This window comes from Panthera onca, chromosome B3 (assembly GCF_046562875.1).
Source record: "Panthera onca isolate mPanOnc1 chromosome B3, mPanOnc1 haplotype 2, whole genome shotgun sequence".
In the NCBI taxonomy this organism is placed as follows: Eukaryota; Metazoa; Chordata; class Mammalia; order Carnivora; family Felidae; genus Panthera; species Panthera onca.
In genome coordinates this window covers 3,056,050-3,084,032 of record NC_138344.1, presented here as the reverse complement: position 1 = coordinate 3,084,032, position 27,983 = coordinate 3,056,050, and the positions used below count along the sequence as shown (strand labels likewise).

The 27,983-nt window shown below is 48.3% G+C and overlaps 1 protein-coding gene and 1 long non-coding RNA gene across 2 annotated transcripts in view; one reads left to right on the top strand and one right to left on the bottom strand.

Moving 5' to 3' along the window:
- The window catches only part of ADAMTSL3 (ADAMTS like 3), a 355,200-nt gene that overhangs the window by 283,338 nt on the left and 43,879 nt on the right, over positions 1 to 27,983 (top strand). Inside the window, exons 21-23 of the mRNA XM_060617520.3 lie at positions 7,234 to 8,305; positions 13,701 to 13,828; positions 15,792 to 15,920. Of these exons, the coding sequence (XP_060473503.3) occupies positions 7,234 to 8,305; positions 13,701 to 13,828; positions 15,792 to 15,920 (1,329 nt within the window). The remainder of the gene's footprint in view (positions 1 to 7,233; positions 8,306 to 13,700; positions 13,829 to 15,791; positions 15,921 to 27,983) is intronic.
- Positions 1,042 to 9,130, bottom strand: LOC132668610 (uncharacterized). Its single transcript, XR_009605657.3, has 3 exons — positions 8,836 to 9,130; positions 8,341 to 8,430; positions 1,042 to 1,298 (listed from the first exon to the last, which is right to left on the bottom strand). It is a non-coding gene; the product is annotated as an uncharacterized LOC132668610 (long non-coding RNA).

Sequence of the window (27,983 nt, the reverse complement as noted above, 5' to 3'; positions counted from 1 at the left end):
CAGAGAATCCGAAACAGGCTCCAGGCTCTGAGCTGTCAGCACAGAGCCCGACGCGGGGCTCGAACTCACAGACCGCGAGATCATGACCTGAGCCGAAGTCGGACACTTAACCGACCGAGCCACCCAGGCGCCCCTAACGTTTATTTATTATTGAGAGACAGAGAGACACAGAGCGTGAGCAGGGGAGGGGCAGAGAGAGAGGGAGACACAGAATCCTTAGCAGACTCCAGGCTCCGAGCTGTCAGCACAGAACCCGCCTCGGGGCTCGAACTCACGAACTGTGAGATCATGACCTGAGCTGAAGTCGGTCACTCGACCGACTGAACCACCCAGGCACCCCATTAACTATTATTTTTGAGACAGAGAGAGAGACAGACAGACAGCGTCAGCTGGGGAGGGGCAGAGAGAAAGGGAGAGAGAAACCCAAGCAGGATCTGTGCTGTCAGAGCAGAGCCTGATGTGGGATTGAGGCCACGAAGCGTGATCGCGACCAGAGTCATGATCAAGAGTCCAATGCTCAACCACCTGAGCCCCCCAGGCATCCCCAGCCCATCCTCTTTGGACGAATGAGTTTTGTTGATCTTCATTTTGACCGTGTTCATGGGCAGCTGGGTGGAGGGCGGGTGGGAGAGATGTCTTGAGCACCACACGGTCCGGTTATACCCCTGCCTGGGTCCCCCCTACATTCCCTGCCTCCCCCCACTCCAGACTTTGATCGTTTGCTAGAATTCTTTCTCCCGCCATATCTAGCAACTGACATTCTTCTTATTCCTGAAAGACCAACGCAAACCCTGCCTTCCCCCACGATCTTTCTCAGTGGAACCTTCTCTGGAAGGTAATACAACCCCCCGAGTTACAATCCCATCCGTTGCCTCGCCCTGTGACGTCAGGCAAGTTACCTAATCTCTGCCAGGCTCTATGTTCTCATCTGCAAAATGGGAATAGTAAATTGCATCTACCTTGTACGATTGCTCTGAGACGTAATACCTATAAAGTGCTTAGAAGCAATGCCAGACGCTGACTGAAGGCTCAAAATATTAGTTATTTTTAATGCCATCCCTTTAATTCCTGTCACAGCTTTGAAGACAGGACACGTTGTAACAGAGCAACTTGTGTCTTCTGTCCCAGGAGGGTGCAGGGTGCTTGTGTGGGGCAGGTACACAGTAGCCCTGGACTTCTCCATCGAGGCCCCCCCAAAGTGCTTATCATGACTTCTACCCGTAGAGACGCTTTTCAAATATCCCGGACTTGGATTCTCTTCGTATTGCCGTTGGAAGTCTTGTCTTCTAATTAGGGATCTGAAGGGGGGAAAAACATAACGGAAATGTAGTATTTGATTTTAGACTTTTTAAATTTTATTTCGACATTCTTTATTTTTGAGACAGAGAGAAAGCACGAGCTGGGGAGGGGCAGAAAGAGAGCGAGACAGGAACCGAAGCAGGCTCCGGCTGTCAGTGGAGAGCCCGACGCGGGGCTCGAACCCACAAACCGCGAGATCATGACCTGAGCAGAAGTCGGGTGCCGGAGCCGACCGAGCCACCCAGGCGCCCTGATTTTAGACTTTTTTTTTTTTTTTTAATTATGGCTCCAGGTTTCTAGGGTTCCTGAGTTTTGGTGAAACAGATTCGTATTTGTTGTCAAAGTACTGAGATCAGGATGGCTGGGGCAGGGGGAGACAGCCAGGCAGACAGCGTATACACCCCATCCCTTCCCAGGGCTGTCTCGAACACACTCATTTCTCTGCAGCTCAGGGTCTCTCCCTGAGACCCTCTCTCCCTCTCCCAAGGCTCTGCCTTGTTAGCTCTCCCGCCTCCCACACACACCTTGGACTCTAGCATAGAACACACGATGACAGCATTTCCTTATTCTTTATGCAGCCATTCACCAAGTGCTGCTGTGTCTCAGATGTTACGATACAAAGCGGAAGACACATTCTCTTGTGATTAAGAGCTCGTGGTCCAGTGGGAGAGAAATCTGCGCAGAGAAATGAGACCAGGAAAGTGCCATGGGTGCCGTGATAGAATGTGGAAGGCCAATGCCACCCGGGGGGGCGGGGGAGGTCAGGAAAGGTTTCCCAGAGGAGGCTCCCTTGGGCAGAGTTCTGAAAGATGGGCGTCCATTCTCCAGACCCACACTGGGGAGGACACAGGAGAATCTGGGAGAAGAGAGCAGTGTGGACAAAGGTAGGGGGTGTCAAATGCACTTGTATGTCCGGGGAAACCGTAAGAAATACCGTGAGATTAGAACATAGGTTCAAGGTTATGACAAAAGAGAAAGCTTGAGAACGTAGCTGTAGAGGGTGTTGGGACTCTATGCTAAGAAGTTTAGATTTTATCCAAGAAGGAGATGAGGCGGTCAGGTTTTATTTTGGTTCATTTACTCCAACAGCTATGTGGATACATTGGATAAATACGAGGGTGCAGGCTGGGAGTCTGGGGGTGGGACTCTGGCAGTTTCTAGGTGAGAGAGTGCCAGGGCGGAGCCCCACGATGCCGCAGACATCCCGCCTTAGTACCTGGGGCTGGGGGCCACGGCCCAAGGGCAGGGGAGAGTGCTTGCACGCATTTAATGGCCAGGTCTGGGGCAGAGGGTGGTGAGGAGGGAGGGTAGCAACCCTTTGTTATCTTTGCTGATTTCTGCCCAGCGAGGACTACCATCGTGGTTGGCTTCCGGCTGCTGATGTGATATGGTTGAATGCAGAGTTGGGGACAGGTAGCAACAAGCTCGCTGACCTGAGAGCCCGTGAGAGGTAGGGCCAGCACGGTGCTGGGCAGGGAGGCCTCACACTGACTTTCTGGTTTCTGACTTGGGGTAACTGGGGGAAAGTGATGCCATTCACTCAGGGAGCACAGGAAGAGGAGGATACCGGGATGGGATGGGAGGCAGACATAATGAGTTTAGATTCTAATGTTTTAAACTTGAGGGCGGCTCAGTCGGTGAAGCGTCCGACCTTGGCTCAAGTCATGAACTCGCGGTCTGTGGGTTTGAGCCCCGTGTTGGTCTCTGTGCTGACAGCTTGGGGCCTGGAGCCTGCGTGGGATTCTGTGTCTCCCTTTCTCTCTGCCCCTCCCCTGCTCATGCTCTGTCTCTGTCTCTCAAAAATAAATAAACGTTAAAAAAAATGCTTTAACTTGAGGTACCAGGAAGAGATTTCTGGGAAGCAGTGAATAGAGGTCCAGGCTAGACAGATAAACTAAACCTGATAAACTAGCACTGACAAACCGGGGCTCATACGCTACGCCTCCGTAAACTAGACTGAAAGACCTGATAGACGAGATGTGATCAACTAGACCAGATAAACGAGACCTGATAGACAGAGTGCACAAACCAGAGCAGCTAGACTAGACAGCCCAAAGTTGCTCGTTGCATCCGCAGGGCCACCCAAGGAAAAGCTTAGAGAAGGAAGAGAAAGCCACTCTCTGCGCAGCAGGTGAGGCTCGTACCTGATCAGGCCGGGCCAGACTTGTAGTTCAGGGGTGTGTCCAGGTGCAGGAGGATGCGGTCGCCCAAGGCCAGACCAGTTCTCGCCCAGACGCCGTGTCCGATGACGTCACGCTCCAGGCACTTCTCCAGAGGAGCTCACGGGAGTCCCAACAGGAGAGCAGGTCCAGGCTGTGGAACCCGGCAGCCTGGCAGGGCCTGAACCCCGGGTCGCTCCCCAGGCACACCTGCTCCTAATATGCTCTGTACCCAGCGTGAGCCCTTGCCACAGCAGGGTTAGGATGGGACCGGCGGGGGCCACACCACCTACCTTCCAGCAGATGGGCAGGCAGCCAGAGGGAGCAGTTGGCCCTCACGTGGCTCACCCGCCGCCTGGGCGGGTTCCTCACCAAGGCCGAATGCCGCCCAACACCTGCAGGCTCCCCAGGCTGTCTTAGAAGGAGGCAGGGCCCCATCTAGTTTAAGCCTCGGGCTCAGCTGAGGGACATCTGGCCACCAGTGGACCTAAAGGTGCTTAGAACCCCCGTCCATGCTTGCTTCTAGAGCATCGGGGGACCGTGTGGGTTTATACCAGCCTCAGATCATCCCTTCAGACCACCATTCAGCTACACAGACGTGCTTCCTTTCCACGTGGGCTTCTGCGTCCCAGGAAGTGCAGGAACGTCCAAGCTGTGACCTCACCCTTAGCAGCACGGCTACCCCCAAAATAGTCTCCTCACATGCCTCCGGTGCCTGAATTAAAAAACCTGACTCTAGGGGCGCCTGGGTGGCTCAGTCGGTTGAATGTCCAACTCTTGATCTAGCTCAGGCCTTAATCTCAGGGTTGGGAGCTCAAGCCCCACATTGGGCTCCTTGCTGGGCGTGGAGCCTACTTAAAAAAACGAAACAAGACAAAAACCCTGACTTTGCCCCAGTTTGTGTTGTGACTTTGAAGCCATCCATGTGCACATCCATCTTTTCCACTGTCCACCTCCAAGGGACCAGGGACCAGACAGGGTGTTCAAATAGGCCTTTAAAATAATTGTAAGAGCTCTGTATAGATAGATATACAGATATATAGGCAGACATGCACACACATACATACCCGGCCTTGTGACAACAATAGGCCACTTTTATGTATTTATAAAACATGACCAGATAAGTAAAACCAGAAACATCTAAGGAATAAGAAAGGAAGACAAGGCTAATACATGATTATGGCTTGAACTGGACTCTCCTGTTAATGCACGAGCACAGATTTGGCTCCATACTTGTCGCCATAACAGCAATCTTGAAAAAGCAGGCTGGTCCACGACACCATTCTACAATCGTCGGACAGGACGTGAACTAATCCCTCAGAGTTAAGTGTGATGATTCCTGAGGCTGAGGCCAGAGAGGAATCCCCCTAAAGTCTTCTTCCAGAAGGCTCCGCATGTCATAAAGACTTTGGCAGGGTTCGCGCAGAAAACATGGCTGCTGCCTCTTGTCTCTCCTTCGCTCTTGACCAGCAACATCCCATCACATTGTCTTTCAATAAAAGAAGTGGGGCCAGGAACACCTTTCTCTGCTGCCTTGGTTTCACCCAGTGGTAGGTGTGGGGGCAGTGGTTCTCAAACTTTGCTGCACCTTTCAGGCACCTGGAGAGCTTAAAAACATTCGTAGGGCCCAGGCTGTTCCCCATAGGTCAGAAGTTCTGGGGATGGGTCCCAGGGCATCGAGATTAAAAAAAATAATAATAATGGATGTTTCTAGCAGGCCACAAAGTTTGAGAGCTCCACAGGTAGGAGCCACCTGACCTCCCCATAATCTAACTATGATGGAGGGAACACTCTGAGAGTAGTGTGACAGCAGGACCCCACTCCAGTGCTACAGCCGCCGTCGCTTCTGGTTGGTGGCACCCTTGCTGTGCACATTGTTGAGTTTTGGACAGCATCTCTGCCTGTAATAATGGATGAGCTGTAAACCTACCAGTGAATCCATACGTTTTTTTTTTTTTTTTTTTGCCTGGTTTTGATCGCGGTTGAACAACGGTACATTCAAAATTCTGTGCTACCAACTGAAAGAACACCTCTGTGGCTGGGGTGAACTTGACACCCTCTGTGGAGATTGTATCCGGTGGGGAAGGCGGGGTGCGTGGCAGGTCGTCCAGTTCCACTTAGACCCGAGCTGACGATCATCCACGGGCAGAGCCCTGGACAAGTCCTGACCTGCTGACTCCATCTCTGTGGGGTTCGCATGCAAGCTCATTATGCCTGTCCCTCACCGAGGACATCCTCTGCCACAGAAATTGTGGGTTCGCCCCTGTTGTTTTCCTGATCGCACTGGTCCCGCCGCAGCCCAGCCAGCAGCTAGACCCTAACGGGGCTCATGAGCCACCCAGGAGGACTCCAAGAGTTATTCTGGAAAACCAGGGTCAGGCCTGAGAGGGCCATCTAAGTGGAGACCTACTCTGACTTTTCTCCTAGTGTTTCCTTGCCAGTGCCTCAGCCAGGAGGACCCCTAACCGGGATCCTTCAAGGTAATGAGGCCCCCAAACCCATGTCCTGAATCCAGCAATACCTCTGACCAGAGTCCAGTCTCTTCTATCACTCCCTGGTGCTCCCAATCCTCTGTGTGCCTGTGGACCTAAGTACATCATCAAAGAGGCCCCAGGCTTCCCCCCACGTCACCCCTCCCTCACTTCCGAGCCACCCCGGGACACATCGAGGCCTTCCTGCGGGCTCTTCTTCCAAAGGAGAGACCTAAGGTGCCTTCTCTTTGGCCCGCGGCCATTAACTGGAGGCCACATCCAGGAACAAGCTAGAGCCAGCCCTATGTCTCATCCCCTCTGGCACTGCCCTGCTGCTTTCTGGCCACACCTCCCATTGTCAGGTGTCGGGGCCACAGTGGTCGTATGTGAGAGTGTATTGTGTGCCCACTACTGTGCACGCATTTGGTGTGAATGCCCAACCAGACTTTCACACGCCTCTGATGAAGGCACTGGCACTAGTCAACGTTTTCTGAATTGTTCTTAATGTTTATTTTTGAGAGAGGCAGAGCATGAGCAGGGGAGGGGTAGAGAGAGAGAAAGGGAGACAAAATCCGAAGCAAGCTCCAGGCTCTGAGCTGTCAGCACAGAGCCCAACGCAGGGCTCGAACTCAAGAACCTCGAGATCATGACCTGAGCAGAAGTAAGATGCTTAACCGGCTGAGCCCCCCAGGTCCCCTGCCCACGTTTTCTAGGCGAGAAGATTGAGGATCAGAGAGATCCAATGACTTGTCCGAGTGGCAGAGCTAAGATCCAAACTCAGTGCCCGTTCTCTCTTTTCTTCTTAGACCACGCGCTTCTTCGGGCCCTGCTAGTTTAACGGACCCGCTCGAGTTGTCTGCCATTGGCCAGCCTCATAGTCACCTTAAGATACTTAGGATGCTTTCTCTCACTTCTCCACTCTCCCTTTCTCTCCCGTAGCTGATGTGTCTCTGGCCAAGCCATATATTAACTTCCCAAAGGCTCATACCTACCGGGTGGTGATGGCCCAAAATATCAGACATCCCCTTATCAGTGGAAACATTTAACGTCACAGCTCCCCAAACCAGGGCTTTGCAAAATAATTTACGTGTTTTCATGCCCTTCATCCAAACTTGTGTTCCTTGCTGCTCCAGTACTCCATGTTTGTGCATACTGTTATTTGTGTTCTACTTGTCAGATGTTTTAAAAGAGGAAAGAAAATACAACCGTTGACTCGTATCAGCCTTGGAAGATTGCTGTCAGAAAGCTTTTATGATTGCGATGTTTGTTCGTATTTTCTTTTCTTTCTTTTTTTTCCCCTGCAGAAATGAAGCCAGAGGTGGAGACAAAACCTGGTGAGCAGGGGCCCCAGATCCTTGGTGTCCAGAGAGTCTACATTCAGACGAGGGAGGAGAAGCGCATTAACCTGACCATTGGGAGCAGGGCCTACTTGCTGCCCAACACGTCTGTGATTATTAAATGCCCAGTACGACGATTCCAGAAATCTCTGATCCAGTGGGAGAAGGATGGCCGTTGTCTGCAGAACTCCAAGCGGCTCGGCATCACCAAGTCAGGCTCGCTAAAAATCCACAGCCTCGCGGCCCCCGACATCGGCATGTACCAGTGCATCGCAGGTCCTGCCCGAGAAACCATTGTTCTGAAGGTCATCGGTGCCGACAACAGGCTGGTGGCGCCCCCGGCCCTCGGAGGGCATGTGAGGGACCAGCCTGGGACGGACCACAACGACCCCAATAGCTTGGGCGCCACCTGGCAGAAAATGAGGCAATTGTGGGGTCACAAAAATGAGCCTTATCCGGACAACGGCCAAGCTGATAACCAGCCTTTCCTGAGAGCACTGTTGGGCCACTGTGGCACTTCTGCGGGGAACCGCCACTCCTGGGAGTTTAAGGATAAGCAGCTTGAAGCGGCCGTTAAGCAGGGAGCATACAGCATGGAGACCGCCCAGTTTGACGAACTGATAAGGAACATGAGTCAGCTCATGGAAACCGAGGAGGTCAGTGGTGACCTTGCATCCCAGGTGATCTATCAGCTGGTGGCCGAGCTCGCTAAGGCACAGCCAGGGCATCCGCCATGGAGGGGCGTCCAAGAAGGGGTGCCTCCCGCAGCTCAGCTAAGGGGGACAACAGGAAGTGTGCCCCAAGGCTTGAATGCAGGAAACTCAGGCAAGCTGACATTCCAGCCAAAGGGACCTGTCCTCCTGAGGCAAAGGCAGCCCACCTCGGTTTCATTTAATAAAACGGTGAACTCGAGGATTGGAAATACAGTATACATTACAAAAAGGACAGAGGTTATCAACATCCTGTGTGAGCCCGTCACCCCCACTCAGGCCACCTATACATGGACCAAGGACGGGGCGTTGTTAAAACCCTCAGAAAAGTAAGTAAAAGAATGCAGCGTTCCGTTTGTCATACCTTCTTAATGGGCATCCCAGTTTTCTTGAAAAGGTTTTCAAATTCCTTCTCCTGAGAATGTGTGTCCAACAGGATTCTTTAGGAAAGAAACTTAAAAAAAAAAAAAACGTGTTAGGACGTGTTTTTCACATACTGGCTGGAATTTTAAAAATTAAGCCGTACCATCCCGATCATTGTCACATAGGGGTGATACAAGACTGGGTAGAGTCAGACCGAAGTTCGGCACATATAGACTCTCTCTTCGCAGAGCACTGAATGTTTAAAAATAAAATCAACATGGGGCGCCCGGTGGCAGTGTGGCAACCCTTGATTTTGGCTCAGGTAATGATATCAAGGTTTCATGAGTTTGAGCCCTGCGCTGGGCTCTGTGCTCATGGCGCGGAGTCTGCTTGGGATTCTCTCTCTCCGTCCCTCCCCCGGCTCTCTCTCTTTCTCAAAATAAATAAACTCTAAAAAGGAAATAAAATCGATAGAAGGCCTCAAAAAAGTAATCACCCTTGCAGGAACCCCGCACTACGTAGGCACTGCAAAGCAGAACTCAACGGGGCCTTTCTCTACCTAGGAGACAGGGCACCTCGTTGGCGTTCACAAGAGTTGGCAGGGCAGGGGTTAACGGTTGTCTGATGAGGTCACTGAGCAACAGAATCCCAAGACTAACTCTTGGCCGGTGGAACCAGGGACCTGATCTCCTCAACACTGTCACCGCTTCCAGCATCTGTGTATCACGCAAAGAATCGCCTTAATGGAAGGATTGAGAATCTGAAGTCGTTTTCTGTGTCATAAAATTTGTTGCCATCACTGCAAAAAATAAGGATCAAAGTTTTTGAGATGTTCGGAACCCAGTATTAAGTCATAGATTTTGTATCATGACCCTGCACGTCAGCACAGACACATCACGTTTCCTTCATTTCACGTAAAAGAGCCGGGAACGGCAGATATTAATACATTTCTGTATCCTTCACTGTCTCTAAGTCTTGCTGTTTGTACACAGGATGGGGGACATTTTGCTTTCCCTTTATTTGCATTCAGAGAGCCCAAGCTGCCTCTGGGGATTGTTGAAACAAAACAGCAGATGTTAAATTGTTTTGCAGACCCAGAAGGTGCTTTAAAAATGCAGATTTTATTTTTATCGTGTCTTTTAGTGTGTTGAGCCTAAAATGGGAAATATCAGAAAAAATCTAGGTAAAACTCAAGTTTTTATAATAAATTATTAGGCTGTCTCTTAGAACGAAAAGGTAGAGCAAATCTAACTTCTTCATTTTTCCCCCCTGGAACTCTGGACACAAGAGCGTTAAGGAAGTTTTCGAAGTGGAATAAACTTTGCAGATCAACTAACTAGCTTAGCAGTTCACAAATCTTTTGGCCTTCGGACCCTTTTGAACCTAAAGAACTTTAAAAACTTCTCTGAGAAGCCCAGAGAGTTTCTGTTAATGTGAGTTACAGCTATCGATATTTACCATATTAGAAATCAAAACAAAGAAACATTTAAAGTGTCTGTTTATTAATCCATTTAGAAATAACCTTAAGGGGGCACCTGGGTGGTTCAGTCGGTTGAGCGTCCAACTCTGGCTCAGGTCATGATCTCATGGTTCACTGAGTTTGAGCCCCACATCAGGCTCTGTGTTGTCAGCTCAGAGCCTGCTTCGGACCCTCTGTCCCCCTCTCTCTCTGCCCCGCCCCCACTCATGCTCTCTCTCAAAAATAAGTAAACATTAAAAAATAAAATCAAAATCAGAGGAAAAAAATAAAAGAAATAACAGTAAGAAGTCCATCATGTGTTCACATAAATAACAATTTTACACAAATACAAGCAATGTTTTAAAAAAAATTACTGATAACGATGACATTGTTTTATATCTCTGCAAATCTCTAATGTCTGGTTTAATAAAACACAGCTGGAGTCTCCTAAATGCTTCTCCATTAAATCTGTTGTGATACGTTGTTTTAATTAAAGTTTATAGAGAAAATTTGGCCTCATAAAGACATGTTAGTTGGAAAAAGAAGGAAATTTTTATAGCCTTTTCAGATCATTGTGGCTATTCTTTAACACCACACTAAAACTGGACAAGGGGTAGTTTCTTAAATGTCAGTTGCCTGAGGAATCTAAAACCATATTAATGGCGGGGCGCCTGGGTGGCTCAGTCGGTTAAGCGTCCGACTTCGGCCTGGGTCACGATCTCGCGGTCCGTGAGTTCGAGCCCCGCGTCGGGCTCTGGGCTGATGGCTCAGAGCCTGGAGCCTGCTTCCAATTCTGTGTCTCCCTCTCTCTCTGCCCCTCCCCCGTTCATGCTCTGTCTCTCTCTGTCTCAAAAATAAATAAACGTTAAAAAAAAAAATTAAAACCATATTAATGAAATTTTGTTACTGTGTTACAATGGAAAAATGGTTTATCTTGCACTTAAAAAATGTTTTTACATTAATTTTTTTTGAGAGACAGAGTGAAAGTGCGAGTGGGGGAGGGGCAGAGAGAGAAGGAGACACAGAATCCGAAGCAGGCTCCAGGCTCTGAGGCATCAGCACAGAGCCTGACATGGGGCTCGAACTCATGAACTGTGAGATCATGACCTGAGCCGAAGTTGGACGCTCAACCGACTGAACCACCCAGGCACCCCTTATCTTGCACTTTTAATGGATCTTTTACCTACACATGATTTTATAATATCACACATTGGTCATTCGGAAAATATTGGCTCACCAGTTTATAGAGGTCTTTCAGATGTTGACGCATTTCCTTGTACAATGTAAAAAGTATACATTCTCTGCAGTATCAACTACTCATCCCATCAGAGAAGTCTTTGAGTTTTGGGAAAATGTCAAGTTCACGGTGGAGGATACTAATTTTCCAAAATTTTAATTTTCACCTGAAAGTTCGAATTTGATCATTGCCAACAAATACTGTCAGTTGTTTTCCTTGAATTGGCCAGCTCAATTTAGTTAAATTGTTAAAAATAGATGCCACATACTCAAGTCCGAATAATCAATTTGTCTGAGAGCCGTTCTTTAAGTAAAAATGGGGTTCCGTGAAAAAAGTGGCTAGTTTAGCTAGGAATTGAAACACGCAGAAGTGTTTGTGTGTACTTCCCGTTTTGTATACAGAATGTTAAAAATATATATACTTGAGGGGTGAAATTTTGTAAAATTAGTAAGTCTCCCTGCTTCCATTCAGGACATTCTTTTTTTTTTTTTTAATTTTTTTTTTAGTGTTTATTTATTTTTGAGAGAGGGAGAGAGACAAAGCATGAGCGGGTGAGGGGCAGCAAAAGAGGGAGACACCGAATCCGAAGCATGCTGCAGGCTCCGAGCTGACAGCACAGAACCCAACGGGGAGCTCGAATTCATGAACTGTTAAGATCATGACCTGACCCGAAATTGGAGGCTTAACCGACTGAGCCACCCAGGCGCCCCTCCATTCAGACATTCTTAAGGGAAACTGTCATTTTTGTTTTTGTGTTAAGTGTGTGTTGGTCAAGAGCTCAGGGACGAATGGCATACCCTGGTGCCAGGATCGTATCCACCACTGTGTTTACTAAGCAGTGAAAATGTCAACACAGCAAAAAAAAAGATTAATTTTACACATTTAAGGAAGCAGCGGCTGAGAGAGTTGAAGGGATCGATTCACTTATGGCCACACATGTCCTTCAGGGATGCGGTAGAGCGTGGCCAGTTCAAGTAAATGTTTGTTGAGTTGATTTTAAGTAGTGTGACTTGATCGCATGGAATCACCATGAGCTTCTGAGCCTGAGACTCCCGGAGGTCATCGGAAGAAAGGTTTTGACACGGTACTTCCAGCTCCAATGTATTTCTGCATACTTTAAGGATCGGCTGTTTGATACAGAAACAATTCCATATGGCTATTAAAAGTTTTTAAGTTTTTAACAGAATAAACTAGAAGATCCATTCTTATTTCCATGTTCTTCCTCAAACTTACCCGATTAATTTGCTCAACTTGCATTTAATTCCCTTTATGTAACAAAGGCTCTCACCTTCGGATATGTTTTTCGGACTCTCGCTTTTCAGTTGAAGGAACTCAGAAATGGAATTATATTTTTGAGAGCTGCTCTCCAATGAGAGGAAAGAAAGCGTGTAGGCATTTGGATGCACAGTCTGTGCCATTGTGCTGTTGTATCGTGACCGTTGATACATTCGGTCATCGGAGGCTTCTGAGAACTTGCTGTACAACTGTCACTGTGTCAAGCTCTGCAGATGCACGGCTGTGAATAAGATTTGGTCCCTGCTCTTGAAAAGATCACAATCTGGTGGAAAGAAATAGATATTTCATCAAATAAATATATGAACCAGAGCAGAAGGAGCCCAGAGGGGGAGAAGATAACTCTAGGAGTATTGGGGAAAGCTTTACAGGGAAAATTATATTTGATCCAGGATTCAGTGGGTAAGTTGGAGTTTGCCAGAAGGAGGGGGTGGGGAAAGGGTACCCTGAATACGGTGAACAACGTATGCAAAAGCTCGGGGTGATGAAAGATCATGGAATGTTCTGGAAACTGTTAGAGGTTCATTATGGCTGGAGCATAGGGTAAGCACCATGAAATGAGAGGAAATGGAGAAGTGGCCCAGCTCAGCTCATGAAGAAACACAGCATTTAGCGGTCAGAACAGCCCGTATTGCTAAGATCTGGAAAGTGGGAGGGTGCAGGGAAAAAACAGCTCACGGACTACCGATCCAGGTGATCTAGAAGCAGCTTCAAGTCATTAAGAAAAAATTAAAATAAAGCAGAACAGGCACCATTCTCCATTCCCTGAATAATCCCCTTCTCTGTCAGGATACACCTGACCCATTTGGGTCCTCGTGGTATTTACCTGCAGGTGTTTATGGGTACCAGTAATTGGGAAGCCATATGGCGCTCTCGCAGTGTAGACCTGATTCTTAACAGCATGCTCAAAGTCCCGGATAACGCGGCCTTAGCGTTGCCGCTTCCCCTGACTTCTTCCTACGGCGGTAGTGAGGTAGCAATCAGAGCCAAGCAGCGTTAACCAACAGCCTGCGCCCTTCCGGGGTGCAAATCCAAGCCGAAAAACCCACACCTGCGGTTCCACGAGGGAGGATTTGGGCCCAAAATGAGGGTTTAACATCCTGCCAACTGAGGCTTGCTAGTTCGTCTTTCTGAAAACGTGGTGGGTCAAGCATGGTGTCCACCCTCCGAAGACGGGCTGTCCAAGCGCCATCGGCTGCCACGCCGCTGAGTTCCATCAAGCCCATGAAGAAGCCTTTTCCACCCTCCAGTCTCACGGGCGGGATCCTTGCCAGCCCAAAGTCTGATGTCCTAGTCTTTCCCTGCGACGTGCCGGGGTCCCGGGGCCGTGAGGTACATTAAATGAATGCACCCCTTCCTAACTGTTCTGCAGGATCATCTTGGATGGAATGGGGAAGATGCAGATCCGGAACCCGACAAAGAAAGAACAAGGGATGTATGGATGCTCCGTAGCTAATCGTCTGGGTTCCGACGCGGAGAGGTCTTCTGTGTTATATGCAGGTAATGCCCGTTGTTCAAACCCGAGCTTGGGGTTTTCCTTCCGTTTTTAACATAAAACCGTAGAGCAGCAGTTCCCAAAGGTCAGCAGGAGCACCTGAGGGCAGGTGGTTTGTCAGAACACAGAGTTCTAGGACCCCACCCCCATTCCTGGAGGTTCTGACGCTGTAGGTCTTGGAAGGGGTCCAAGAGCTTATATTTTTAACACGGTTCCAAGTTATACGGATGCTGCCGGCTTGTGGACCAAGTCTTGAAAACGGCTCCTTTCGAGCTCGCCTTCCGAGAACTGGGAATGAATGAGAATTTAATTAGCAGTGTGGATAGTAGGGCCTTGTCATTTTTTTAAATGCCACCAGCCAGTGAAAGAGAACAATTATCCTTTGAAGATGACCGTGGACCTCCAAAGGCATAGCTCCCAAACCTTAGAAACGGTTTCGGGAAGTCGTAACCATAAATTAGTGTCTTGTCTTCGCGGGAGGCAGACAGTGTCGTTTTAGTATGAAAATGTGCTCAGTTGTAAAGGAACACTCTTAGGTGGTAAGTCGTAAGCAGGGCTTCCTTGCGGCGAGCTCCTGTTCTGGGATTAAAAATGGAACGAGACCCGTCCTCCAGCCCTCCGCCCTATGGGCCCTGGCATCTGTGGCTCACAGGGACTGAGCGGAGGAGAGGAGCAGTAGCAGGCATTAGAATCCAGCATGCAGACCGCTAGGCATTGAGCGCGGTAGCAGGCGCACCATAGCTCCGCACGGAGAAGGTCGGACCTCTTGATTTTCACAGCTCCTTGAAGCAGAAGGCCTGACTTCCTCCGCTGGCTCCATTCCCAAGGCAGGGCCTTCAGACCTCGATCCTCTGCCCCACCCTCCTGGGTTGTTCTCTCCTGTGAGCATCCGCTCCTTCCCAGAAAGCGTCTGTCCCCAGGTTCTGGAGTTCCTGGGAGGAATGACAGTCCCCCTTGTGGCTGACAAGTCTCCCCTGAAGCCCGTCCCAGGACGATCCAGGTTCCTGAGAGAGCATGTCCTCTGGCTCCTGAACACGTGGTGACCCAACAGTCCACGAAAATGCCATTCTTGAGGGCACCAGGCACAGGTGACAAAACAGGTGAAGCAGACACACCCTCGCCTCCAGCAGCTCACAGGCTAATGGCGGAGTAGAGAAGGCACTCGTGGCGGCCGTTCTCCAGGAGAGGGACGCTCTGTCAACACCCCCTCTGGGCTGTTGTCTTCCCTGACCCTCGCAGGCTCCTGAGAGGCGCCTGGGCAACCAGCACCTTCTTCCAGCTCAACAGCCAGCACCCTGTCCTCTTGTTCCGCTCAGGGGCAAAGTGTATCTCCTGAGTGAGTTAAGGAATGAAGCTGTTAAAAGTCCATGCCTCTCAAAATTCAGGGAAGTAAAAGCCCTTGAGCGGGTTCTTGGTTCTTGGCGACCTTGTCTTTGCTTATTTTTCCATGCAAGTTGTATGCGAGTTTTTTTCTCCCAAGTTTTCCTTCCAGAGAAGGAGTCACCTGGTCGCAAGCGCTGGTGTGTTTGACCAGCTGTGCTTCATCCTGTGCGTCGGAGACGTGTCCCTGCCCTGCCGTGCCTTCCTGGCTTCTTAGGAACTTCTGAGTTCCTTGTCTTTCAATTTGTTGAAGAAGCATTTATCCTCAATTTTGCTTATAAAACCAGAATAGCCTCGTAGCATATATATGGTTGCGGCCGTGCACCTGTGGGTACCTCTTTGAGTGCCTTCATCCATCCATCCATCCCTCTGCCTGTCCATCTGTGCATTAAGCACCCCCAGGCTGTGTGTGTGTGTGTGTGTGTGTGTGTGTGTGTGTGCACGTCCTAATGGGACACCATGAGGGATATAGAGAGAGCTGGATTCTGCCCCTGATCTCAAAGAGCTCAACCCAGTTTACCCAACGCCGTGCGCTTTCCCAGAGCAGAGCCTGAACCTAACACCGTTTCCCGCTCCCTTTGAATTAAGAGGCGCCTGCCATCTTGGCTATTGCGAGAAATACCAGCAGACGGGAGCACAGCCATCTGTCCGTTGTGGTTGGAGGCACCGTAGAGGCACCCCTGCAAGCAAACGTGACAATCCGCTGTCCTGTGAAAGGCAAGTGTGGGCATTTCCGTTGGGGGCTGGGGGGGTGCCCATGGCCAGCCCAGCGTTGCCGGGAGGTGCCAACTGGCAATTTGGCATCTTCGACCTCAGCCTGAGTGGCTCAGAGGTCTGCTTTTCCAGGGCACCGACAGGAGATCTCTCAAGGGCGAGACCATCCAGGAGCCCGGTGTGTAAAACGGAATGCCCGTTGACCGGTTTCCAGGGAGGACTGTGCCTCCCTGGCACACTGACATGTTCCCACTGGCAAGACTGGAACACGGGACCTACACGGGAGGCCAGCTTCTAGTCGTGGGGCTGCTGGGTGAGCGTAGCGTCAGTGAGGGGACTTGTTGGAAATTGTCAGACGTATCCTCCAGCTAGGCAAGGCCAGGCCTGGGGGTGGGAATGTCAAGGTCCCCTGGCCGACGCTCTCTGTTGTGGACTGTCCTAACGCGAGCGTGAACCGGTCTGTGCCTCGGTGGCTCCTTGCGCTTTGTTTGAGCTGGCAGATGAGCCCTCTTTCTAACCGACTGACTCATTCGTTCCTTAATAGAAATAACACTTTCGGTCTGACCTTGCCTTGATGTCTTTTAATTCTTGCTCTTTAAATCACAGATGTTTAAGTCTTAACCTGGGCCCACGCATCCCCAAACTGAGACGAGCATTCTGTACGACACCCGTGTCCGTTTGAGGGGGTCAGTGTGAATAACTTTGATCAGTTTCTCAGGGAGACCTGTGAACCCTTTACAATTAAGATCTGTTTTAAGATGACTTAGCATAAGCTTGGGCATCGAGTCACTGCCAGGACGACCGTATTTCCCTCGTTTCCGGCTTCTTCCAGGTTCTTTCCAGGTTCTTGTCAGGTACAGCCACTCGGGATGAGTCTTACTAGGCCGCGGCCCCGATAGGCAGGGTGACCCGGGGAGTCCTTGAGCTGTTCTGGGTAACACAGTGACCGTGCATGGAGGGAAGGGAGCCTAGGACACACGCGTCCGCCTCCCTCCCTCCCTGTAATGGTCCCTTCCTTGCCATGTTTCCAGACCTGCATATTTGGCTCCAGAAGCAGTGGAAATTTGCTAACCCCCAAGGTATTATTTTTCACCCCTTGGAAGTCCCTGCGGTGTTTGGCCTTACACAGACTTGAAAACTCCCTCCAGCCTCCCAACTGACTCCACCCACAAATATGCGAGTGTTCTGGCAAAGCACGGCCACCGGTTACAGAATGGGCCGGCGCTCTCTGGCCTCCGCAAGGAGAAAAGCAGAACGGAACTTTGCAGTTGCCAAGCCGCAAACGGCTCGAGTTTCTACAGCCCTACACCTGCAGAAGGTTCTGCAAAATAGATCTGACTTCTATTAAGAGAAACCTCAACGTTTAACATTATTCCTAAATGTCTTACTTCCATAATAGTTTAAAGTCAGGCATCCAGGGGGATGAGCCGTTAAAAGTCATCGTGGTGTATTATTTGCTGTCGTAAGTCAGGGGCTGGGTCCAGTGGCAAGTGTTTTTGCGAAGACCATTTACTCCAGGGGGGTTTTATTCTCTGGGCCAGGCACCATGGGCACGTGGGCCATCTCTGACCTGCCCCCGACCCGGCAGCCCCTCTGCCCCTCCCTGCTGCACCCGCTGGGCTGGGGCAAGGGCGAGGCTCCGTGCTGGGAGCGCCCCTCCACCTCCCCGCTCCCTGCTTCCCCCTTCTGGGAGCTGCCCCATTTGGTCTTTTTTACCTGGCAGCCTTCCCCTGTGGACTGGACCCCAGGGACTCCTCAGGAGTCCTTTCCTTCTCCAAATAAAACCGCCTCTTTGTGAGCTATGTGCCATTGCAAATAAACCTGCAGGGAGTTTACTGTGTTTTCTTAAGGGCAGAAGCCATACTAACTGAGCCTTTTATGGAGAGCCGTCTTTTTAAAGACCGATGGGGGAGTTGGTGAAGGGTCAGAAAACTTGGGCTTTCCAGGCAGTTCCGTCACTAGTTTGTATGGGACCTTCCTACCCTCGTCTCCACGGTAGGAAATATACCATGTTAGTGGAAGGAGGGACTTTGGGCTGCATCGCGTCTAGCCCCTCATTTTACAGACGAGGGCAGTAGCGTATTTACAGACTTGAACCCTGCTTCACAAAATTACATTTTCCTATTGCAGACTGAGACTGCTTCCGTGAACCGGTGGCAGGTATAAATTTTCCTTTTGTTTTTCAGTTGCCCTTAAAATATTTTCCGCTAGTTATAATGAGCTCACCTATTCGTACCTTTCAGACAGATTGATAGTCTTTTATTAAATCCGAGTATGTTTTATTTAATTCATGTATATAGACATCAAAAGTCATGGTCTCTGCTCTTTCTTAGGTGATGTTTCTAATAACTGTATGAAATACTAGAACCTCAAATCTGGATGTTTAAAAGTTAGGCTTTTTTTTTTTTTAAATGTTTACTTCATTTTGAGAGGGAGAGACAGAGCACGAGCAGAGGAAGGGCAGAGAGAGAGGGAGACACAATGCAAAGCAGGCTCCAGGCTCCGAGCTGTCAGCACAGAGCCCGACACGAGGCTCGAACTCACGAACCGTGAGATCATGACCTGGGCTGAAGTCGGACGCTCAACCGGCTGAGCCACCCGGGCGCCCCTAAAAGTTAACTGTTGAAATCCGGAAATCTGGATGTTTAAAAGTTAGATGTTTTAAGTTGCAAGAGTTACTCGTCTTGCTCTTAAAATTTTTTTTTTTCTTCTAAAACATGGAGCAAGAATTGAAAGTGTGTCCTCTCTGCCACCTTCTGGTAAGAAAGGAAAAGCTCATCTGAGAAAAATGACCCGTAAATCGTAATAGCTGGGTAGCTTTTTCTTCTAGTCTCCATGCTTAGTGACAACATCCTTTATGTTATGATTTCCTGTGCATTCTGTGTTGCTTGTTTTTCTCTCTCATCAAGCGCATCAGAAGGTGCAGCTAAGCCGAGTGTCTGCTCTCACGTCTCCTTGTGTGTCAGGTTCCTCGTGACACCCCACACTGGAAATTCTTTCTTTTTTTTTTTTTTTTAATTTTTTTTAATGTTTGTTTATTTTTTTGAGAGAGACAGAGACAGAATGCAAATGGGTTAGGGGCAGAGAGAGAGGGAGACACAGGATCCGAAGCAGGCTCCAGGCTCCGAGCTGTCAGCACAGAGCCCGACGCGGGGCTCGAACCCACGAACCGTGAGATCACGACCTGAGCCGAAGTCGGACGCTCAACAGACCGAGCCACCCAGGCGCCCCCCCACACCGGAAATTCTACTTATGAGGGTGGCCCTCTTATCAAAGCAGAGACACAGTTAATAGAATGTATGATGCAGCTTTGTTTGTAATAATAAAAAGCAAAGGGGAGAGGGAGAGATTAAAAGTGAGAGGGGAAAAAAATGTGAAAGTAACAACCTAAATCCCTCTCAACAGGAGAAAGAGTCCATGAAAATATATTCATCTCCTTGAATACTATACGGTAGTAAAATGAATAAATTAGAGCTACTGGTGTCAACATTGATAAATCTTTAAAACGTAATCTTTCAAGGGGCGCCTGGGTGGCTCAGTCGGTTGAGCGTCTGACTTTGGCTCAGGTCAGGATCTCGTGGTTTGTGAGTTCGAGCCCCGCGTGGGGTCTGTGCTGACAGCTCGGAGTCTGGAGCCTGCTTTGGGTTCTGCGTCTCCCTCTCTCTCTGCCCCTCCCCTGCTCATGCTCTCTTTCTCTTTCTCTCACTCTTGAAAATAAATACACATTTAAAAAATTTAAATTATAAAGCATAATCTTTCAAGAAGGGTACTAAAAAGACTCGAGGGGGGAGAGCATCATCTTTTCCACAAATGGGCTAGTTCTACTGGACATCTGCTTGTGAAAAAACGTAGTGGAAATCCCACCTCAGGTCATATGCAAAACATAACTCACAGCGAATTGAAAACCTAAATTTAAAAGCTAACACTATGAAACCCTCAGCATAAAAACAGGCACAATTCTTTGTCACCTTGGGTTAGGCGATAATTTCTCGGGACGCAAGTACCAACCGGAACGAGTAGATAAATGGGTTTCTTCAAACTGAAAAACTTTCAAGCTGCAAAGGGCACTCTCAGGAAAGCGTCAGGACATCCCGCGGAATGAGTGAAAATGTCCGCAAGTCATGTATTTGGTAAGAGAGTGTCCAAAATATAAAAGGGACTCTTGTACCTCAGCAATAAAAAAGACAACCCCATGTAAAACGGACAAATGATCCGAATGGACATCTCTCCAAAAATGTGCAGATGACCAATAAGCACATAAAAAGACGCTCGTTGTCATTAGTCATCATGAAGATGTAAGTCAACACCACAACGAGATGCCACAGTCCACACTGTGACGGCTGTAATCAGAAAGACAGATGCCCAAAGTGTGGAGAGAGAATGTGGAGCGGTCAGATCCCTGTTGCCCCGCGGGCGGGAATTTAAAATCACGCAGCTGCTTTGGAAGACGGTCTGGAAGTTCCCCCAAAAGTTAAACCCGGAAATTCCAGCCCTAGGGGTATATACACCCAAGACCAGTGAAAACACACATCCCCATGAAAACTCGTGCATGGGCGTTGACGGCAACAGGTAGGAGTAACTTCGATGTCCGTCAGCTAACGAATGGATCAACAACATGCAGTATATCCATCCGATGGAATTTTCTTTGGCCATAGAGAGGGATGAAGGACTGATACATGCTGAAACACGGATGGATCTGGAGAAATTACGGTAAGTGAAAGAAGCCAGACACAGAGATCACATATTGTGTAATTACATTTCCATGAAATGTCTAGAACAGGCAAATCCTTAGAGACAGATAAGAGGCTGCCAATGACTTTCCAGAGACTGGAAAATGGGGAGTGATGACTAACAGGCACGCGTTTCTTTGGGGGGATGAGAATGTTCCGGAATGATAGGTTAGTGATGGTTGCACAGCTTTATGAGGATGCTAAAGAAATCACTGAATTGAACACGTGGAAGGGTGAATTTTATAGTCTATAAACCGTATCGCATCAAAACCGTCATCATCATACCCACACTATGATAGAACTACGAAGTTTTAAACCCTACAGCACAATCATGCTATTTATCAGCATATGAGTATATGGCAAAAATGCACAGATATTCATGGGAAGGACATACTCTAGTGTCAGGAGTTTTGGTACTCCTGGGAGAAAAGAAGGAAACAGTTTGGGGAAGGAAATTTAGCCCGGCTCTAGGGCCTTACTGCTTAACCAAGAACTAAAGCAAATACTAAAGCATGTCCAATGGGAACGTGCACTCATTTGGCATAATAGACGTGTGGTTATCTGTTCTACTGGTATTTTGGATTCCCCTCCCAGCCCTGCCTCTGCCGTGCTGTGAGACATCCAGGCCTGTCACCTACTCACCCTGGCCCGTGGTTTTCTGTTATAGAATAAGGGATTAGGGCATATGACCAGCGAGAACCCTTCCAGCCCTAAAATCCTATCCTGGACCCCTGGTCTTTTGCAGGAATCTGGGACAAATGGAAGGAAAAATAGGAAGAATGCTTGAACTAAGATGCCTACCCAGGTAGGGCTTAGCGCTGAGTGCCAACAAGTGGCCTCACCCAGTTTTTGGAAGACGGAGGAGGGAACCCAGTAAGGAAATCTCTCTCTGAATAGCCAAAGGGGAGATGGTGGGGAGCATGGGTGACATGGGCGAAGGGGATGAAGACGTACGCACTTCCAGTTCATGGGGATGAGAAGTACAGTCAATAATATTGTGATGTGTTTATTGTCCTGAGCATTTCCTAACGTGCATAATTGTTGAACCACCAGGATATACACCTGAAACTAACTTAATGTTATATACCAACTATATTTCAATTACAATTTTTTTTAATGAGAATAAAAGAGGTAGATACGATGTCCCTGTCAAGGACCTACTTGGGCTGGAGAGCACCAGCCCAAGGAAAACACATGTACCTCTATTATGACTCAGAAGCTATGGTTGTGATGAAAAGGAAGGAACCAAATAACGTAGGAATCTGTGGCCTGGTGAAACCAGAATTTGATCGTTTGAAAAACGTCTTTCAATTACTTACAAGCTGACGTTTAGAGCAAAACAAGTTAACTGGAGGACAGTTAGTACAGAGGGTGATTTGAAGCAACTTGGATGGAAACCAGTCAGGCCTTGGTCTCCAGAGCTAAATATGGAGAGACCTTGGAAGTCTGTGAATCCAGCCCTTACATTTTGAAACAAGACCCAGAGAGGAGAGACCTGATCAAAGTAATGAATCCAGTCCACGGAAGGGTCTCCTGAGAACCCTAGCACTGCCTCTGAGGCTGGCGCTGCTTCTGCTCTGAACCTGTCCCCTGGTTTGTGTTTTCTGGCCTCATTATAAAAAGTGACACATGCTGGGGCACCTGGGTGGCTCAGTTGGTTAAGCATCTGACTTCAGCTCAGGTCATGATCTTGCGGTTCCCGGGTTTAAGCCCCGCGTCGGGCTCTGTGCTGACAGCTCAGAGCCTGGAACCTGCTTTGGATTCTGTGCCTCCCTCTTTCTGCCCCACCCCTGCTCACTCGCGCTCTCTCTCTCTCTCTCTCTCTCAAAAATAGATAAATGTTACCAAAATAAAAAAAAAGTAATGCATTCTAGAATAATTAGAAAGAATAACCAAGTATTAAGAAGCAAAGACACTCCTGTAATCTCATCACAAAGACACAACCATCGTTTCCACTTCGTTACGTTCCCATAACCCTTTCTCATTAAGTCAAAGAATGTTCTCGTGACACTGAAAGAAAATCCCAAGTAACATTTAATTGCTGCACCACTGAATGTAGCACGATTAAGCCAGTCCCTTATCTAGGGAAACTTAAGCAGCTCATCCACTTTATGGTTACGTGCAGTGATGTGAGCCACATTTTTGTACGTATAACTTTTTGTGTCGTTGAGATGAGTTTTTTATTTATCTTTTATTTTTTTTAACATTTATTTGTTTTGAGAGAGAGAGACAGAGACAGAGACAGAGCTTGAGCAGGGGAGAGGCAGAAGGAGGGAGAGGGAGACTCCCAAGCAGGCTCTACACTATCAGCATGGAGCCTAACGCGGGGCTTGAACCCACACACCGTAAGATCATGACCTGAGCTGAAACCAAGAGTCAGACGCTCAACCCGCTGAGCCACCCAGGTGCCCCAAGATTATTTTTTTTAAACAGATGAACAGGATTGGAATTACTAGGTCGCAGGGCATTCAACATTTTTATAACATCATAAAGCATGACAATTTCTGTAACTCAGAATGCATGTCACACATTGCCTTCTAGAAAGTGAAACCTGCCAGTGATGCGGGTTTAAGCCCTACATCCTTATCACCGTTAGACAGGAGAGGGTAGGGAAGAACATAGGCAGAAGTTACAGAATTAACCCCTCACGGTGTTAGGTACAAGCAGGTGGTGGGACCCTCCAGTGTGACAGAGGCGGGGGAAGGGGGTGCCGGTGGGGTGCTTGGTGCTCCGTAACATGAGTAGGGAGGAAGGATAGCTTCTCGCGTCTAAGCAATCGTGGCCAATTTCAGAAGAAACCTATTACATATGTGAGAAGTGTTTTCCTAATCATGGGATTTTTTTTAGGGTTAAAATGCTATGGAGTATCCCTAAAGTTTCGTCGAGTCTAACAGAATTCCTAGCCTTCTTTACCAGGCTTCATAGTTTCCTTTACGGGGGAGGATCTTGAGAAAATTTTTGTGGTGCAGCCAGATTATGTGGTTAAATTCCTATATGTAGTCTCATCTCCCTGATAATTATTTTCCCCCGTCAGCCACCGGCTTATATTATATAGTGTGGAATTAAGTGGTAATGATGCAACATCTTTAAATCACAAATCCCTTTGATCCTCTCCAGAAAGAGAACCATCGCTCCAGAAAAAGACATTCACTGACCCAGTTTTGCATATAATTTTCACAATTCTTAAAAAGAAAACCTGAGGATCGTCTGCTTGCTCCTGTTTTAGGAACTGAACATTTTCTTGCTTCTTGTGGTTTTCGAAATGTACTCCCTCTTCTGTATTATGTTGACCTCTTTTTCAAACCATGTACAACTCTTGAAATAGCTAAGGTTATTTGTAAGTGTATTTAAAACCATTTGTCCCACTCAGAAGGGCTAGCCACCCCTTGCTTTTTCCACTTCTGCCTGTGATTCAGAAGTGTTCCCAACACCCTCCTCTCTGAATGCCATAGTCAATCAAACAATCAGTCATAGGTGGCGGGAAATTCCATGCATTCTTCCGTCCATTCAGCAAGCATTGACTAGGCGTCTACTAAGCCCAATCTAGTTCGTTAACGTACAGACATGAATAATACCTGGTGTCTGCAGCTTTATAGACAAGGAAACTATGATACAAGAAATGCCAACAGCTAAGCGTTTATGAGGTGCATCAGACACCTACAGGAGAGAATAGTTAAAGCTTCTAAAGGATCAGAGGTTTTTACAGAACAGATGGCGTTACAACCGAGCCATTTGGAACAAAAAGGAAGGCCGTTTGAATCAGAAGAAACAGCCTATGTGCAAAAGCATGGAAACACGAAAGCTTCTGGCTTATTTGCAAAACCACAGGCAGATGCATGGGACTTAAGACAGAGGGTGTGCGGGAGAGTGGGAAGGGAAAGCTCTGGAAGTGTAAGTGGGGACCCGATTGTGAAGGACGTTTAATATCAGGCTAAAACCCTTGCACTTCATTTCACTGGCAGTGGGGAGACAAAGTTTGAAGCAGGGCAGTGGCGTGAGCCAATCTGTGTTTCAGAAAGAGCATTCTGCTTCCAGATGAAAAGCTAGAGGGGAAAGAAACCGCATAAAGCCATAAATTGAAATCAGTGGAATTGTATTAGGGTCATTGATTGGATTGTTGGACCAGTGACTGAAGATATTAAATTAAGATTCCATGGTTCTGATTTATCCAAGAGGGAGAGCAGGCGTATCTGGCATCTAGCAATGGATGTGTCATTAATTGAAGATCTGGGACATAGGTATCCCCAGGCCAGCCCTGGAGTGTTGGCACATAGCAATTGAGTCGAACACAGAGAGACGCTACAACGCAAAGAGCTAAGGAGTGTGTGCTGACAGCCCCTCATAAGGAGCATATTGAAAATCCATCAAAACTCATGATCAAAAATAAGAATAACTTGGGGCGCCTGGATGGCTCAGTGGGTTCAGCATCCGACTCTTGATTTCAGCTCAGGTCATGATCTCATGGTTCATGAGTTTGAGCCCCACATGGGCTCCCTGACAGTGCAGAGCCTGCTTGGGATTCTCTCTCTCCCTCTCTCTCTGTCTCTCTGCCCCTCCCCTGCTTGTGCTGTCTCTTGCAAAACGAAGTAAAAATTTTTTTCAACTGAAAAAAAAAAAAAGAATATCTTGATGTGTTAAAGTGTTAAAGTCTGAACAGCCTATAAAGTGGATGTTATTCTATTTGTTTTGCTAATGAGTCAATAGCCTCAGCATAGCCGCTTGTCCCGATCTATATACCTAACCAGGGGATGAGCTAGGATTTAATCCCAAGTCTGTGTGACTCCAAGGGAACTGGATGGAGAGGAATCTGGACTTGAGACAAAAGAATGATCCCAGAGTGCCAACCAGAGAGAGGGAGGTCAAAAAAAAAGGCCTGAGGGAGGAATTAGGGAGTGCCACACCTTAGGGACAAGGGTTAGAGGCTCAGGCATAGGCGACAAGCAGGGCCTGACGTCACCTGGGGAACTGCCCCACAGTGTGAGAGCGAGGGCCCAGGGAGGGTACACTGAGAGGTTGGCTCTTGCTTGCTGGTGGGATGCCGGCCGGCGTTGGGTCAGCACCCAGCTGAGGGGGGCCCCCACCCAGACACCCCACCATTGCTGCAGCAACCGGAAAGGGATGTGGCAAATTGTGGGCTGCGTGGTAATGACTCTCCAGTCCCTCACCTAACCCTTGGTAGACCTGCCCCAGATCTCTTTGTGTTCGTATTTGGGTTATTGATTAGTGGATTGAAAAGACTCATTTGTAAAACCATTTTCTATTCTTTGAAGATCTGCTGAATCTCTATTCTGAATTCTTCTTGAGCGATGATTTTCTTCTCATCTTTCATCCACATCAGTTTCCCATGTGGAGCAAACATGAGTCTACACAATCCAGAAGGAGCGAGAAATGCTAGAAGAAGGTAGCTGAATATGCACAATGAAAAACAGAAAGGGCTATTCGAGAACCGATCAAATTTCATACTTATTGCTGAAAGCCTCGTGCTTGGGCGTATGTATGTCTGCAAATACTGAGTCATGCCATGTCTTGAAGCCGCCAGACCACAGCTCTTGTGGTCTGGTTCTGTTATCAACAACACCGTTCTCACCATCAAGTGTCTACACCCTGCTTCTGTCTTCTGGCCCTCCAATATGTTTCTGTGCCCTGAAAACGTCACTGACATCCAACCCCACGTTAACCTTCCCTTCTTCGCACGGTAAAAACAGACTGAGCCATAAGGCCTTTTATCACATAATTTCTCCTCCTGTGCCCATCCTTTCCCTGTCTGTCATTGTGGGGAAAACACCATGGGACCTGAACAGAATTTCAGCATCTCTGCTAACATCCCAGCACAGGTACCCCTCTGTTTTCGCTTATATTTTCACTTATGTCATTTACCTTTTCATTTATTCCCCCTGGTTATATACTTGATAACGCAGCAGTTATATATTCATTTTCATGACACATAATATACTAAAATCATTTTATTATCAGGGATAGTGTCAGTTCAGGTCTGGAATCACCTCCCTCCCCACCCACCCTACCCCAGAGAGTATGATTTAATGTGTCTGTAGTATGGCCTGAGAATGGGTTTGTTTTTTCAAGTTCCCAAGGCAATTCTTTGTTTTTTAAATTTTTTTAAATGTTTGTTTATTTTTGAGAGAGAGAGAGAGAGACAGAGCATGGGGGGGGGTGGGGAGCAGAGAGAGAGAGAGGGAGATACAGAATCCAAAGCAGGCTCCAGGCTCTGAGCTGTCAGCACAGAGCCCGACGCGGGGCTTGAACTCCTGAGCTGTGAGATCATGACCTGAGGCGAAGTCGGATGCTTAACTAACTGAGCCACACAGGCACCCCTAACTTCCCAAGGTGATTCTAATGCACGTCCAAGGTTAAGAACCAATGCATTAGCCAGTAAATGGGGCCAAAGAGTCTCCTGGGACTTCTCTCCACTGTTACTGCAAAATGAGAGATATCCTTTGGAAACAGTGGGTAACAAGGAGTGAAGCAGAAGCTGGGCTACACGGTAGGGCCTTGCGTCCATGCTCTGGGCTCATTCCGAAGGTGGATTCAGATGTGTCAACAGCTGAGACCTCAGTGTTCAAAGGTCCACAGAGGAGGAATCAGCTTCAGCATCAAGGAGAATCAGAGAAGAGAGGGCCTATGATGGATCTGTAAGAATGAGCAGAAATTTTCCAAGCGGTAAAGAAGAGTACCCAGTAGAGATAACAATCCCCAGTGGAGAGAGGAGCCCACAGAAAATCTTAGCATTACACCCAGTGAGGCATGTTTGGAGAACAGTGAGGCCCCCAGGGCTGGGGGGCTAGCTCTTGTTAGCAGTTGGGACCCATGAATTGAAAGGGCTTTCGTGCCTTTATCCTCCAAGAAGAGGACATATTGTGGAGCTGGGAAAAATGAATCTTACTCCCCACCAGTCCTAGGGAGAAAGGAGCCACTTTATAGAGAAAGTGGAGGCAGCCCAGAAAAACAAGAGAAGAGCCGGAGCCTTGAGGGAGGTGGACAGGGAGCCTTGAGGAATCAGCCCAGCCTTGAGATGTCCCCCGAGGAGCTCCCCTTATGGTTTGAATTTGGTGGTGATAGCAGCAGGACCAACTTCATGGTCATGGCGCGTGGCTTCCAAATGAGCAGTACTTTCCATGTACCCTTTAGGGACCTTGTCCTAGCTGTTTATTCATCCACATCCGGATGTTACATTGATAGACGTTGAAACTTGCCGTTCATCAGGAAGGGCCTCCGGAATGTCTGAGGTTCGTCCCCATCTGAGCTGTAGTTCTGGAATTGTCTGTATCGAAGTGGGTAACTTACACCACTCGTGTATCTTCGGTGTGCATCCTGTACT